Source organism: Gadus macrocephalus, chromosome 20 (assembly GCF_031168955.1).
Source record: "Gadus macrocephalus chromosome 20, ASM3116895v1".
Classification (NCBI taxonomy): Eukaryota; Metazoa; Chordata; class Actinopteri; order Gadiformes; family Gadidae; genus Gadus; species Gadus macrocephalus.
The window spans coordinates 15,310,190-15,325,189 of NC_082401.1; the positions used below are offsets into that span (position 1 = coordinate 15,310,190).

The 15,000-nt window shown below is 48.7% G+C and overlaps 2 protein-coding genes across 2 annotated transcripts in view; both read right to left on the bottom strand.

Annotated features, from left to right (window-relative positions):
- Nucleotides 1-2,476, bottom strand: part of LOC132448645 (activin receptor type-1C) — a 20,781-nt gene extending 18,305 nt beyond the window's left edge. The window contains exon 1 of the mRNA XM_060040097.1: nucleotides 889-2,476. Coding sequence (XP_059896080.1) covers nucleotides 889-958 — 70 coding nt within the window. The 5' untranslated portion in view covers nucleotides 959-2,476. The remainder of the gene's footprint in view (nucleotides 1-888) is intronic.
- A 370-nt stretch (nucleotides 2,477-2,846) lies between these two features.
- The window catches only part of LOC132448644 (activin receptor type-1-like), a 28,065-nt gene continuing 15,911 nt past the window's right edge, over nucleotides 2,847-15,000 (bottom strand). Inside the window, 9 exon segments of the mRNA XM_060040096.1 lie at nucleotides 2,847-3,960; nucleotides 4,519-4,649; nucleotides 5,879-6,076; nucleotides 7,452-7,727; nucleotides 9,028-9,174; nucleotides 10,629-10,728; nucleotides 13,486-13,560; nucleotides 13,562-13,633; nucleotides 13,635-13,693. Of these exon segments, the coding sequence (XP_059896079.1) occupies nucleotides 3,826-3,960; nucleotides 4,519-4,649; nucleotides 5,879-6,076; nucleotides 7,452-7,727; nucleotides 9,028-9,174; nucleotides 10,629-10,728; nucleotides 13,486-13,560; nucleotides 13,562-13,633; nucleotides 13,635-13,693 (1,193 nt within the window). The 3' untranslated portion in view covers nucleotides 2,847-3,825.

Below are 15,000 nucleotides of genomic sequence, written 5' to 3' on the forward strand. Positions count from 1 at the left end.
CAAGAGCACCGTGAGATCAAATACTGTTGCAGGGATGCAAATCCTAGTTAAGTTTGATAATTAACACAGTATAATTGGCCGATGTCAAACATCAAGAACAGGAGAATGAACACAAGGAGTAGCAGATAACCGGTCCAACCTCAGACTTAACAATCTTATTTTCCTTGTGGTTAACCGATAAAATCCAGATGAGTAACCTACTGATGAAACAGCCGGTCCATAAAAACACATAAAAACTACTTGGCAACCAGGCCCCTTGACCCGTGGATCACCCAGGTGACTCACTCCTGACATCTGTTCCATGTGCTGGTCTTATTTATAGGCACTACTGTTTATTTAGGGTGCCGAATCACCAAGCTGTTCCAATCACAGAGGACCGCTGTCCAGGGGTTAGGCTTTCCAACCCCTGGATGGCTTACACTGGAAAAACAACAAGCTTGTTGTTTTCCCTGGATGTTATAGGCCTATACACTGTATTTTATTATTGCCAAAGTTTCTGTGTGTTGAGCGCATGAGTTCTAGCGATTACCTACCAATTGGTGAAGCAACCATAAGCACCCATTTAATGTCCATTTCTCCATCACAATATTATTCCTACTAATAATGAAAATGATTGCTCAGACTCCTTAAACTCTCATATGCTTTGAGTAGTAGTAGGGCTACAATCTGACATGATCTCCATTCCAAGCACCAATGTAGGCTATGGGTCACATGGCATTATAACAATGAATAATAATAATTAAAAAAAGCAATTAAAAAAATATTTCGACTGCACGTCGTTATCGTGCTAAGTATTAAAGACAACCATAAAAAATAAAAGATAAAGCAGTCCAGAGAACAAACCCTGAGGAGCGGAACGTGTTGCAGAGTCCAGGTTGGTTGCAGTACCTTGGCTGAGCTGAGCGACGGACAGGAAAAACAGCGCCGCCTCGACGCTCAGGGTCCGCAGACGATTCATCGCCGCGGTCGCATCTGGTCGTCTTGCTGCTGCCGCTGCCGCCGCCGCCGCTGCTGCCACTGCTGGACTATGTTTAAACTGCTATTCCACCAGAATTCATCCCACTTTTTGAGTTGGCGCACTTCGACCACGACGCGCCCCGTGCATTGCTCCCTCTCAACAGGCACACACACAGGCGCACACTCGATAAGCAAAGAGCGAAAAGTGAATACGCAATAAAAGAATCGCTCCGCCTCTGTTGACAGGAGTAAGAGGATTACCGCGCTCTACACCCCAATGATAAACACACTGGGAGGGACTCCTTGACTGGAGGAGAGAGTGGGCACCTAGTGTCCAGTCGACTCTGCCCCCCGCTGTGCTTGAAGTAAGGAGGGCTGCGTATGAGGCTTCTCCTCGTGTCCTTAGTGCATCCCTCCGGTTTATGCTCCTCCGGTAATGGTCCCAACAAATGAGTCGATTAAGCGAAACGCGCCATCTGTCTCTGTTGGTTCCTTGTCCCTGCAGGTGGCCTTAAAAACGTTTACCTGTTTCCCAATGCGAAATGGTCAGTCGGTGTGTGTGTGAGCCACTGATGACCACCAAGCGAGCGCCTTCTGAGCCTTTGCTCCAAAACAGTGAGCGAAACACCAGCTCGGCTCCAATATCTCAGTGCTCTGTGAGTTTGTCTCCTTATCTCTAATTATCTGCAGACATTCCCTGCGTAGCTGAACTCATCCAACCTGAAAGTGCAATTACAGGAGGGGTGGTGTCACTTTGTTTTGATCTGGGTTATTGCATGCAAATATTTAAAACATTTGCATGCAGTTGTTTGAATAACATCTTTTAAAAAATATATATATATCGCCATGTCATTAAAACCATGCATTGTTTTTGTACAATTATATATTCTATAATATTTGCAGATCATAAAAACAAGTGATAATTGCAGATTGAAAGTATAAAATAGTCAAATTCCTGTCCACTTCAAACGTCTTCAGTTGCCTACTGTAGGCCAACATTGGCCCACTATGAAGACCACTTGAAGCCCACTTGTCAATCTATCTATCAGGACGTGATGCATGCCACCTTTTCACTGAGTAGGAGCGTAGGACAAACGCAGGTGTCAATCATAGCTCTAACTATGGGTCTCATATCTAGTCTGCAGTGGCTCATCTGTGGCAAAGCATCTGTGATGAAACTATTTTCTAATAAAGACATTATCGTGATGAGGATCAACCATGAATTGAATGCAAAGCAAACCCAATGTCTGCGTCAATAGCACTCGCCCATCAGAGCCGTGGTTCTGTGTGAAGAGAGCACTTTGAGTCCGGGATCCCTTTCAAGGACTTCACTCAGAGTGGTAATACCCAATTCAATAGCAAACACTTACTTGGAGGGACTGCGCCTAGAATAGCAGTTAAAAGATAAACATTGGATGATCCAATTGATTTTAGTTTACACAAGCCAATTTACTCTGTGTGTCTGTGATTGTGACCATTTCCCGTTTGTGTTCATGGAATTCACTGTGTATATAATTGATCAGACCTGAACGTTTCATCCTGATCAGCTCAGATATTGTAGCCCTTCTGTTGACAATGTGAATGAGACCTAGTCTGGTTTAAAAAAACAAACAGATTCTATGCCGGCTGACAAAAGTATAGTGACACTATTCAGTAGTTTGTATGTATTATGTTGACTGTGGTACAGTGTGTATATATTTGGGAGAAATTAGTACAGGTGTATATATTTGGATGACAGTATGTAGTACAGTGTTTATATGCGGGTGATATTTTGTTTGAGGGTGAGAATTGTCAGTACTACTAAGCAGTAGACTCATACGAGTAGAGTTGGATAGAGACACAGCTGTTGGCTGTTCTTGTAAACAGCATCAAAACAAAAGAGACCAATCAATGATTACAATTTTTCTATTTAATTAATAGAAATCACTATTTGATATAAAATATTAAAGAAATAAAAAAAAAAGGCTGACGTTTGACTTCAATGACTCCGACAATGCACCCATTAAGACAACAATGCACGCATTAAGACACAGCATCACAGGCTTATACTGCTCCTGGGGGAATGAATCCCAGCATCAACTAGCTTACATCGTATTTGTTCTTTTAGCATTCTTCTCTTTAAAGCCTGATAAAAATAAAGAAAACACAGAATATGTAGAGAAGGTATTAATGTCAAAGTGTAGGGCGGAGTTTCCGTGACGTTCCGGAACATTTGGGTTGAGAACCTCTTGTGATGATTCGTTATGACCTCTGGTAACTAATGTTACAGGATCAGTGAATCCCTTAGGCTAAACCGAGAGAGTAACCAGAGTTGAAAACTACCACTTCTGATCTGGCATGTTGAACACTTTCCATTAGAAGAACAAAAGAATAGAACTCCCCATTGCGAATAAATTATGCCAAGACGTACCATTGCAATGACAGAAATAAAGAGGTATTGCTAATTACTACATCTTACAATTTGTGCTTCAAAATGAATAACTCGTTAAAGAAGTTCTGTTGTTCTAAACTGAAACTAGAACACTCCAAATCCCCGGCAGCAGTGTATCGATCTCCTTCCTCTTCCTCTTCTTCTTCTATGAATACTTTACACCAGCAGTGAAGCTTCAATGTCTCTCCTATGATTACAGCTCACGGTCTGATCTCCCAAGATGCAACGGCGGTCTCGGAGAAGCCCTGTAAGCCATCTCACGGATTCCAAAATGTCCCCCTTCTTGTCGAGCTTGTGTGTCCTTTACAAAATAAATACAGTGTGCCACTATAAGGGCACCAGGCTGGATCCTCCGGTCTCGATGCGACCAGCTCCCAGGTCTGGACGTCTCGATGCAGGCCCCCGAGGGGGCTCCCCTCTCCCCCCACCTCGGCCCCTCAGATGTCCGTTTTGATTTTGTCCAGCGAGTTGTCGATCTTTGTCAGAGTCTTTTTGATGCGCAGCGCTGTCAGCCTGGCCGAAGGGTTCTGGTACCAGCACTCCTTCATGAGCTTAGCCATGGACGATAGGGTCTGGGGAGACACAGGGGCCACAGTTAGATCATCATGAAGCCGCCCACTACCTGCTTCTTCACCACCCCACTGCCCACCAGTTCCTTTCCTCTGTGACTTTAGCTTTGACGTCTTTATTTTCGTGAGTCTCGTAGCGAAATTGCCGTAGTCATATTTTGGCCATATTGTGATACCTAACCTAACTGTACTCTCGTAACGCTGCTGATTCCCTGTGCCTCATTGGCTATATCCTAAACCAATCAGAGTGCTTTTTTTCACATTCCATAATCACTATCTGCCTATGTCATCTATTTGACTTAGGCATTTTTGAAGCTAAATACAAGATGAACCTTAAAATATGACCCAGGCATTATGCTATGAGGCTAAAGTTATGACAAAACGAATCATTAAGTCATTACATATGTCACTTAAAGTATAAAATGTTTACCAAGTCATTGCTTCGGGCCCCGAGGTGAATGATTTCTTTACTGCTTCACTAAATGCAATGTCTTCTCTACCAATCTGTCCTTACACCACAACGTTAGACCTGCTGAAATACAAATGTACATCTGGACTCACAGGGTCTGAGAACCATCTGTTGGGGATGTTGGGCCTTTGTTGGTCCACACACACCACCTTCTTCATGTCGTCGAAGCTGGGGTCGCTGGGGACCACATCGTGGAAAGGAGGCTTGTATTCTTCCACGATGCCTGGAGGTGGAGAAAGCAAGAACAACAACACACCTTTGAGCTCCTGGGGGGAATATGACATGATATATAGGCCCACTCCCATTTCTACCCCTTACCCATACCCCTCCCCCTTGTTTTGAAGGGGGAAGGGTAAGGGATAAGGGGTAGAAATGGGATTGGGCCATAGTAACATCATGACTGCTGATAAGGTCTACTTCAAAGTCAACTTTAGCTTTTATTCATCCGTTCAATCAACTGAAACGTTTTTTTGCTTGACTGTAAGCTAATGATAAGCTCAGCCACTGAGCTGAGGTGAGAAAGTACAACCAATCTGCTGCTGACATCACCACTAAGGGACAGGCGTGCTTATCAGAAGGGCAACATCTAGATTAAGACACTTTGTTGTGCTGTTAAGAAACGTGAGTCATGTGATCAAAGAACGGTGTGTGATTGGACAGTCAAGGCCACGTCACTTACAGAGTCTCTCGTTATCGATTGACCCATTGATGCATTCAAGGAAACTGGTAATGCTGTTAACTTAACCGCCCTACGCCTCAAGCCTTCGATCTTTCTACGTACCGCATGTTGCCCTTTTTTAAGTGAGCCTTAATTCCCACTCAAATAAATCGTTGGTAGCACAAATAATGGAGTTTGACTGGGTGAAATAATACATTAAAACCCTCAAACATCGTTTGTAAGGACAGTTATGACCAAAGACTAATCTCTTCCAGTCTGTCCTGTGCACCATTGATACGATCGTTCAAACAGCAGAAGAACAGAGTGAGAACTAGGGATGCACCGAATATTCGGCCACCGAACATGTTCGCCCGAAAATGGCCCAAAACATCATGTTCGGTTTCGGCCGAAGGAGTAAAAAGGCCGAAAATAATACACTGAACATTTTCTTTTTTGGATAAAAAAATATATATATATGTTTTACTCATTTATTTAAAGGTACATTCTTCTTAAATTCTTGCTATAAGGTCTGCTGGAATGTTAGAAAACGTTCAGTATTAAATAAATATTAAAACTAATTAAATTAAAATGAATGAATGAAAAACAGCAAAAGCCACATTCGGTATTCGGTTTCGGTGTCGGCCAAGAATTTTCATTTCGGTGCATCCCTAGTGAGAACTGTGTGTGAGTGCGTGCACCGAAATATTTATACATATACTGTGTCTGTGAGCTGACAGTGATAACATATTGCGGGTGCGTGCATATGTGCGTGCGTGCGCGTGCGACCCACTGACCGTTACTGACGGTGCGCCGGGCCACCTCCCACAGCACCAGGCCCAGGGCCCAGATGTCCACCCGCTTGTAGGACTCGAAGCAGTCCGTCTGCACCGAGTCGTCCAGCACCTCGGGAGCCATGTAGCGCTTGGTGCCCACCTTGGGGTTGTTGCCCACGTCCAGCTCGTTGGTGTCCTGGAAGTGCATCACCGCCAGGCCTGGTGGGGGTGGGGGGGTTGGGGGGGGGAGGAGGTGGCGTTAGAATCCCATCCCTGTAGTGTTGAAATCCTTTTAAATGTTCAATTAGCTGTCAGGTATTTTCTTTTGACTCAAAAGCTTGAAAGGAGGATTTTCGGTAAAACCTTGATTTGTGCGGTGCACCAACGAAAGCGTCTATGTAGTAACAGGTAGGTCCTCCAAGACATTAACCAGAGTAGAACGAAGGTTTGAGGGGAGGATGCTTTTAAAATTCTGTCTGACGGAAAGATAAGCAGCTGGGTTTTGGCCCTGAGAGGCTCCCCCTGCCTTTGAACTTCTTCCATTTTCTTCCCAACAACAACAACCCCACCACCACCAACCAACCCCCATCGCCCGCCCCCCCCCCCCCCCCCCCAAACCCCAACAGAGCAACCAATCTCCCTGTTCCGATCAAAACAACAATAACCTTGATTTCCCTGTAAACCAGAACATGTCAACACACGAGAGAATGAGAGAGAGAGAGAGAGAGAGAGAGAGAGAGAGAGAGAGGTTTCGCCAGAACAGCCAATTAAAGTGCTTAAACCCTCCCCTGACCAGGTTAGATCCGGATGCTGGATTGGATTATTTATTAACAGCACAAAGAACATTGGCAGTCCGACGGCAGCGGGCTGAAGTGGCTCTTAATGTGTTTTTAGTTAGCGAAGCGGCAGCACTGCTACTCTCTCTAATGACAGAGACGACGACATTGATTAATAACAGACCGGCTGGCAGTGTCTCAATGAGTCTGACTGCACCCCCCCCCGCAACCCCCCCAACCTGACGCCATCACACAGGAACATTTGACTAAAACAAGTGGAGAAACACAAACGGGGCCAAGAAAAGCCTGGGGAAACAGCGCCCACGGCATCAACACTTAGACCTTTATCATGTTCCATTTGCCGTGATTATAATGACAATATCCATTGTCAGAATCACGGCCCTAAATTTTATATTTCGTGAGTTATTTTCATATGCTCTCTTTTGTACTCTTGTTTTCCTTTTTTGTTTGTCACAAACCGTGGTTTGGCCAACGGCAGATTTGTCCTTGTTAACAACCGTTTTTTCCTGCATACAAAGGAGGTGTTATGGCGGCATGTGGCCCAGGAGGTAGAGAGGGTAGGCTGGTAACCGGAAGGTTTGCTAGTTCGATCCCCGAGCACCTCCTCGCTGAGCGTCGAGATGTCCCCGAGCAAGGCACATATAACTGCTGTCGTCTTGCGTGGCTGACACCGCCGACGGCGTGTCAATGTGCGCGTGAACGGGTGAATGTGGGGCAACATTGTAAAGCGCTTTGAACGGCAACGGGTTAGAAAAGCGCTGCACAGACGCAGTCGTTTCGCCGTTCTAGACACTCACCGAGGTCGGCGATGCAGCACTGCCCCGTCTTGTTCACCAGGATGTTCTTGCTCTTCAGATCACGGTGGGCGATGGCCGACTTGCCCTGCGTGCCGAAGATCTCCACGTGGAGGTGGGCCAGGCCGCTGGCGATGGACAGCGCCATCCGCAGGCACCCGCCGGCGTCCAGCGTGCTGAGCTGCAGGTAGTCGTACAGCGAGCCCATCTCGTGGTAGTGGGTGATGAGCCACAGCTGGGTGCTGGAGTTCCTGGACGTCATGTCCGACGCGATGAAGCCTGAGGAGGAGGAGGAGGAGGAGGAGGAGGAGGAGGAGGGGGGGGGGCGTGAGTCTCGACTCGATGATGATCAGTTTAAACTCTAAAGTCAACCACACACCGGACCAACTGCCCGATTCGCGTCGGTAAAAGGGCGTCGGGCTATTTAATCTGGCCGACTCGAACACCGACATGGGCGGTACACACCTACGGGATTACAGCCGACGCCGTACGTTCCGAAAACACGAAAACCGGAAGTAGCAGGTCCTCTTCTTCGATTACACTGTTTATCTGGTATGTTTAAAATCCTCACTTCTGGGCTTCACTGATTCGCTAGTCAAGCTGCTAGCCCTCCACCATTCAGAATGGAAAAAGAATGACCGACTCGAATGGCCGAGGCAATTACACATGTTGAATCGGCTGAAACTAACGCCGACGTGGCCGATTTGAGCGACCACACCAAATAGACTCATGTCACCGACGCCGATTTTCTCACCGACGCCGAGTTTCGGTCCGGTGTGGGCTTGCCTTAAAGGCTCTCTGGTTTATCGTCACCAAGTTGTGATTGGACGTCGTTCACGGTTTGAAAGGGGTGATATCATGCCACCAGTGGTGTGTGTGATTAGCCATTACACTGCCTTTCCCTGTGTCTTACAACATCACTAGTGGGCGTGTCCACCGAGATGTATGACAGATAGATCAGCAACATTTGCCGTAGTCCACTGGTTAGGGTAGTGGACTGATCTATCTAACATACATCTAGGTGGAAACGGCCACTAGTGATGCAACTAGGGCACAGGGAGAGCATATTTTCAAACGGCTTCTTGTAATGGCTGATCACACTCACACTTGGCGTCATGATATCACCCCTTTAAAATCGATCCACGGAGGACATCACAAGTGGGAGTGGCCACCTACATGATTGGGAAATCGATCACCCCTCTGATGGACTGTACCAACAGGAGTATCTCTGTTGATACAGACCGCGGTAATGACTAAATTTGCCTCACACATGGTGGTAAAGTAGAGGCCCTTTAAAAATGGTATCGCAGCGAGAGGATGTCATTATTTATGAAGTCAAGCTGAGTCAATTATGTTTGAGCAGCCCTTCATAACAGAGCCTCAAAGGGCTTGAAAAAGGTTTAATCATCTGCAATCGTTTCCAAACTTCAGCTCTTTTAATGACTTAGGTTGACTCATCATGCGTGCATCAAAGCTGTGTGTCTGTGTGTCCGTGACACACAGACACACAGACACACAGACACACAGACACACAGACACACAGACACACAGACACACAGACACACACACGTCTCCATACCCAGGATGTTCTCGTGCCGTAGCAGCACTGTGTTGTAGATCTCCGTCTCCCTGAACCAGGACTTCTCGTCCCTGGAGGAGAAGATCTTCACGGCCACGCTCTCGCCCTGCCACTGGCCACGCCACACCTCGCCGTAGCGCCCTTTACCTGCGGCCGGGAAACACACCACAAGCGTTAGCAACCGTTAGCGTAAGCGGACGTTACCGTTAGTGAACGCTCTTATTAGCGAGCGTTGCCGTTAGCCGTTGTAACCGTTAGTGAAGGTTAAATTCATAATCAAACTTTTCATGTACAACAACAATGAGATTAAAATGACAGTTCTGTGATTTGATTAGACGGGGGGAAAAAAAGGCAAACAGCTGATGTTTTGGTGCTTATTTATAATAGATTAAACAAGGTGTGGTCGCCATGGATACATGGATTCACTTACCACAGTATGAATTGCATGATACCCATGTTGTTTTCAACCACTCAGCTACTAAGGGCTGATTTTATTGGAACACGTTAGGTCATAAAAGATATTTTTAGCCTTGTTTTTTAACCAAATGTGAATCAACAGTGCAATTTCTTTTTTGTCACATGAGATAGACGAGCTGTCCTCGTAGATCACATGATGGTCTGCGAGACTAGGGAGTGCATCACGCTTGTAAATGGTTCCAAGCCCAGCAGACTAGTTGGCAACAGGCGGTATACCCAGAAAGCACTGGGAATCGTCTCTTCACAATAAAAGCCCTGTTAGTGAGGGAGTGCATCATGCTTTCAAATGATTCTAAACCCAGCAGATTAGTTGGCAACAGGTGGTCTACCGAAAAAAAAACACTGAGAAACATCTTTTCACAATAAAAGCCCTGTTAGTGAGGGAGTACATCATGCTTTAAATGATCATTTGCACAGCGGACTAGTTGGCAACAGGCGGTCTACCCAAAAAAGCACTGGGAAACCTCTCTTCACAATAAAGGCCCCGTTAGTGAGGGAGACGGAGGGAGCGAGGGTAGAGCGACACTCACCCACACACTCGTTAGTGAGGGAGACGGAGGGAGCGAGGGTCGAGCGACACTCACCCACACACTCGTTAGTGAGGGAGACGGAGGGAGCGAGGGTAGAGCGACACTCACCCACACACTCGTTAGTGAGGGAGACGGAGGGAGCGAGGGTCGAGCGACACTCACCCACACACTCGTTAGTGAGGGAGACGGAGGGAGCGAGGGTAGAGCGACACTCACCCACACACTCGTTAGTGAGGGAGACGGAGGGAGCGAGGGTAGAGCGACACTCACCCACACACTCGTTAGTGAGGGAGACGGAGGGAGCGAGGGTCGAGCGACACTCACCCACACACTCGTTAGTGAGGGAGACGGAGGGAGCGAGGGTAGAGCGACACTCACCCACACACTCGTTAGTGAGGGAGACGGAGGGAGCGAGGGTAGAGCGACACTCACCCACACACTCGTTAGTGAGGGAGACGGAGGGAGCGAGGGTAGAGCGACACTCACCCACACACTCGTTAGTGAGGGAGACGGAGGGAGCGAGGGTAGAGCGACACTCACCCACACACTCGTTAGTGAGGGAGACGGAGGGAGCGAGGGTAGAGCGACACTCACCCACACACTCGTTCAGGGTGATCTGACGAGCCACAGTCCTCTGCACCAGGAACGGGAGGCCGGAGCCGCTGCCAGACGTACACGAGTGGTCCAGCAGGTCCTGGGAAACACAAACACACACACACACACACAGTATGTTTATCACGGGCAGCTCAAACACACACGCACACAATATGTTTATCACTGTCAGCTCAAACACACACATACACATGCCCACAATATGTTTATCACTGTCAGCTCACACACACACACACACACACACACACACACACACACACACACACACACACACACACACACACAATATGTTTATCACAGTCAGCTCACAAACAGACACACACGCACACAATATGTTTAGCACTGTTAGCTCGGACACACACACACAATATGTTTATCAATGTCAGCACACAAACAGACACACACAATATGTTTATCAATTTTGGTTCCAACACACAATATGTTTGTCAATGTCCACACACACACACACACACACACACACACACACCCTAGAGTTTGGGAAAGAGACATTTTTGGCGGGGTGGTGAAAGAATCGTTGCCTTTCGTCCCCATGGCGAAATGTAATCAGGCTGCCTTTGATGTGGTATCCACTGGATTCATGGGGGGGGGGGGGGGCTTAGCATCTTGCTGTGTGTGTGTGTGTGTGTGTGTGTGTGTGTGTGTGTGTGTGTGTGTGTGTGTGTGTGTGTGTGTGTGTGTGTGTGTGTGTGTGTGTACTGAAAGGGTATAAACTTTAGTTTTTCGTATAGGCGTGTGTGCAAGTCTGTGTATGTATAATTATGTGTGTACGTGTGTGTACGACTGCGTGTTTACATGTTTGTGTGCGCGTGTCTGTGTGTGTGTACGTGTCTGTGTGTGCGTGCATCTGTGTGGGTACGTGTCTGTGTGTGTGAGTGTGTGTGTGTCGTGTGTGTATGTGTGAGTGTTTACGTGTCTGTGTGTGTGTACGTGTCCGTGTGTGTGCGCGTGTCTGTGTGCGCGTGTCTGTAACTGTGTGCGTGTGCGTGTACGTGTCCGTGTGTGTGTACGTGTCCGTGTGTGTGTGTGTGTTTACATGTCTGTGTCTGTGTGTACGTGTGTTTGTGCGGCAGAGCAACACCGGAGGGTTTAGGGTGCCACCTGCTGTGTAAACAACAGCAGTGCGGTCGCCTCCCCGGTGATGAAGGTGGGGGCATCGGGAGATCTGATCTAATCCCAGCGCCAGACTCCAAAACAGACGCAATGCTGCTAAGCCTTTTATTTTGATCTCCCAACCGCCACAAGGGGGCAGTACAGAGCCACTCTGACATTCAAGTCACGGAAAAAAACACACCAGGGAAAGACTGAACGTTATTTAGACAGGGAAGCCTGGTTTGACCCACTACATAGCAACTTATATTGTAAACATAATATATATGTTAACAACACCTTCTATAAAAGCCTGCAGATGTAAAGAGATGATATGAAAGACAATGATACCAAAGAAATGTGCTTCAGCAGCCATAGCAAAAACCAACGTTGAGTTACAACCCTCCTGCTTTGTTGAGGAGGTCCATCTGAGGAGCACTTGAGGATAGAGGCTGAAACCATCCTGGACCCATGGCTCCAGACGGAGACCAGAAACTCACCCCCAGTTTCTAATAACCCTCCCGGCGATGCAGAGCAGAGTTTAATTACGCAACAACATTCTGTGGCTACACTTTCCCACTGCCAAGCATTGGGAGTAACCTTTGAAAATAACTTGAAATGAATCAAATGACAGCGACGCATCTCTCTCTCTCTCTCTCTCTCTCTCTCTCTCTCTCTCTCCTCTCTCTCTCTCTCTCTCGCTCTCTCTCTCTCTCTCTCTCTCTCTCTCTCTCTCTCTCTCTCCTCTCTCTCTCTCTCCTCTCTCTCTCTCTCTCTCTCTCTCTTCTCTCTCTCACTCTCTCTCTCTCTCTCACACACGTTTGGTGTTTGCAGTTGGACAACTATCCATCACTCTGCATCAATAATCAATAGCTTGTAGTAGCACGGCAGTGCTACCAGTCATCTAACATCAATCATTACAAAGGGGGGGGGGGGTGGGGGGGGGGCTCGCTAGAATCCAAGCAGACATTATATAATAAAGCTATGTGGTGTTATTTACAGAATACCAAAACGACTAAAACAGAACGACCGAAGCAGACGACCGGAGCAGACGACTAAACCCGAGCGGCAGACGGCAAAATATTTTTCCGCCTGCGCTGCAGATTGCACCATGTTTGCTCTGAGCTTAATTATAGTGTATGCGTGTGCCTGTGTGTGTGTGTGTGTGTGTGTGTGTGTATGCGAGCCAGTAACTGTGCACGGCTGTCACACAGAGCCAACGTTAACCACAGGACTCCGCCTAAACTCCACGTCTGTTTACCAGACCTCGAAGAACACACTCTGGAGGGGAAATTCTTTCCCCTTTTGTACTGCAGTTAAGAATATACACAATGAGCAGCTAAATATCTCCGCTTCACATCATTATGTGTGTGTGTTAATGGTTCCAGAATCAAAACAATATTTAACATTGCATTTTTATGTTTTGACCAAAACAAGCTTCTGCTCAAAACAGTCATTTTCTTCGAACCACTCACGAATGCAACCCTCGAACACGCACAAAAGTTAACCGTGGAACAAAAACTCAACCAAACTAAACCCCCGCAGCACCAGAAAGCAGACACCGTCTTGCTTGGGAATGGGACCCGGCCTGTAGCCTGATTGCTTTAAGAGCATTTCCTCCACCCCACGCTCCACAGTCCCCCATTGAGCACGACCGTAGCAGCATAGCACCACGATCCAACCCATGAACCAGGACTAGTGTGTTTGGCCCTCTCCCCCCCCCCCCACTCACCGCCAGGGTGCTCTCCCCCACGTTGGAGGCGATGAGGCCATCGATGGTGCCGTACTCGGCGTCGCGCGCCGACAGCTCTCTCCATCTGGTTGTGGTGGATCCGCCGGAACACCAGGATGGCGATGGTGGACAGGACGACCAGCACGATGAACGGGCGCCACGATGACGATGGCCAGGGTGGTGACGCTGTAGCTCAGGGCCTCGTCGGCTGGGGGCGCGGGGGCGGGGGCGGGGGCGGGGCGGGTTCGAGGGGGAGGAGACAAGAGGAGAGGGAGGAGTTAAGTCGAGGGTTTGGGACTACAGGCTATAAAATTAGCACAGACACAAGATAACAATGTCATGATGATTCGTCCCTCGTTTGCTCCCTGGTCCTCCTCCCGCATGTGAGGTGGGGGGGGGGGGGGGGGGTTGGGATGGAGGGGGGGGAGGTGAGGGCGGACGAGGGGAGGCCGGCCACCCCGACCTGGGCCTGACTCAGCCATCACCTCGGTTGAAGTGGGGGCTGGGTTACCATGGAAACAAACTCCTTGCACCCCCCCCCCCCCTCCTCCTCCCTCCCTGCTCTGCAGTGGGCCACACAGGAAGCGGGCCGGTGTGCGGCGACGCCAAGCCAAACACGCAGCAGCCCTGCTCCCACTGAGGAGGGCGGAGGTGAGGGAGGTGGTGTGCGCAGTGGGCGCGCCCGCACGGGGCACGCGTACGCGTGTCCACGGCGGAGGACACACACACACACACACACACTCGCGCACACGCCCACACACATGCACACACACGCCGCTCCTCTCCAAACATTCCAGGGGAAAGTATGCATCCCACAGCGCAGACAGCATGTCTCCAACTCCTCTCTTTGCAGACTTCTCCTCCTACCTTCTCACTTGCTGCGCGTTATCTGCGTCTCTCTTCCACATCAGTTCCCCTCTATAAAACGTCGCCTCCTCCATCACTTCCTCCCTGCAGTCGCACACACACACACACACACACACACACAAACACACCTCCACCTCGTCGTCCTGAAGAGTCCCCGTGAGGAGGAGGAGGAGGAGGCGGCCATGCGGACCATGACTAAACAATATTCTTCCTCCTCCTCCTCCTCCTCCTCCTCCTCCTCTCTCTGTGTGTGTGCCTACCACCTGCTGTGTGCCCAGCCACACATGTAACCCACGGCAACAGTGGCTGGCCAAGAAAGAAGACAATTTCATTGCAGAGGACTCGTCTCTGAGGACCCCCCCCCCCCCCCCCCCCTGTAATCTAGAGGACAGGGGCCAGTAGATAGGGTAGCATCCCCCCATGCCCCTGTCCCCCACCCCCGACCCCTCACTTTATCTACCCAGGGCAGAGCTCACCCTGCTGGGCCAACCTCACCCCCAAGGCAGCAGAACCTGTCTGGGTTAGAAACCGTTTGATTTTTTTTTTTGCGTATGAGCCGTCGACTTAACCACGGCTACTGGATACGACGGCGCGATGGAAGCCCCGGCCCAAATAGAAGACGGCGTGTCTGTGATAGTCTCCTGAATG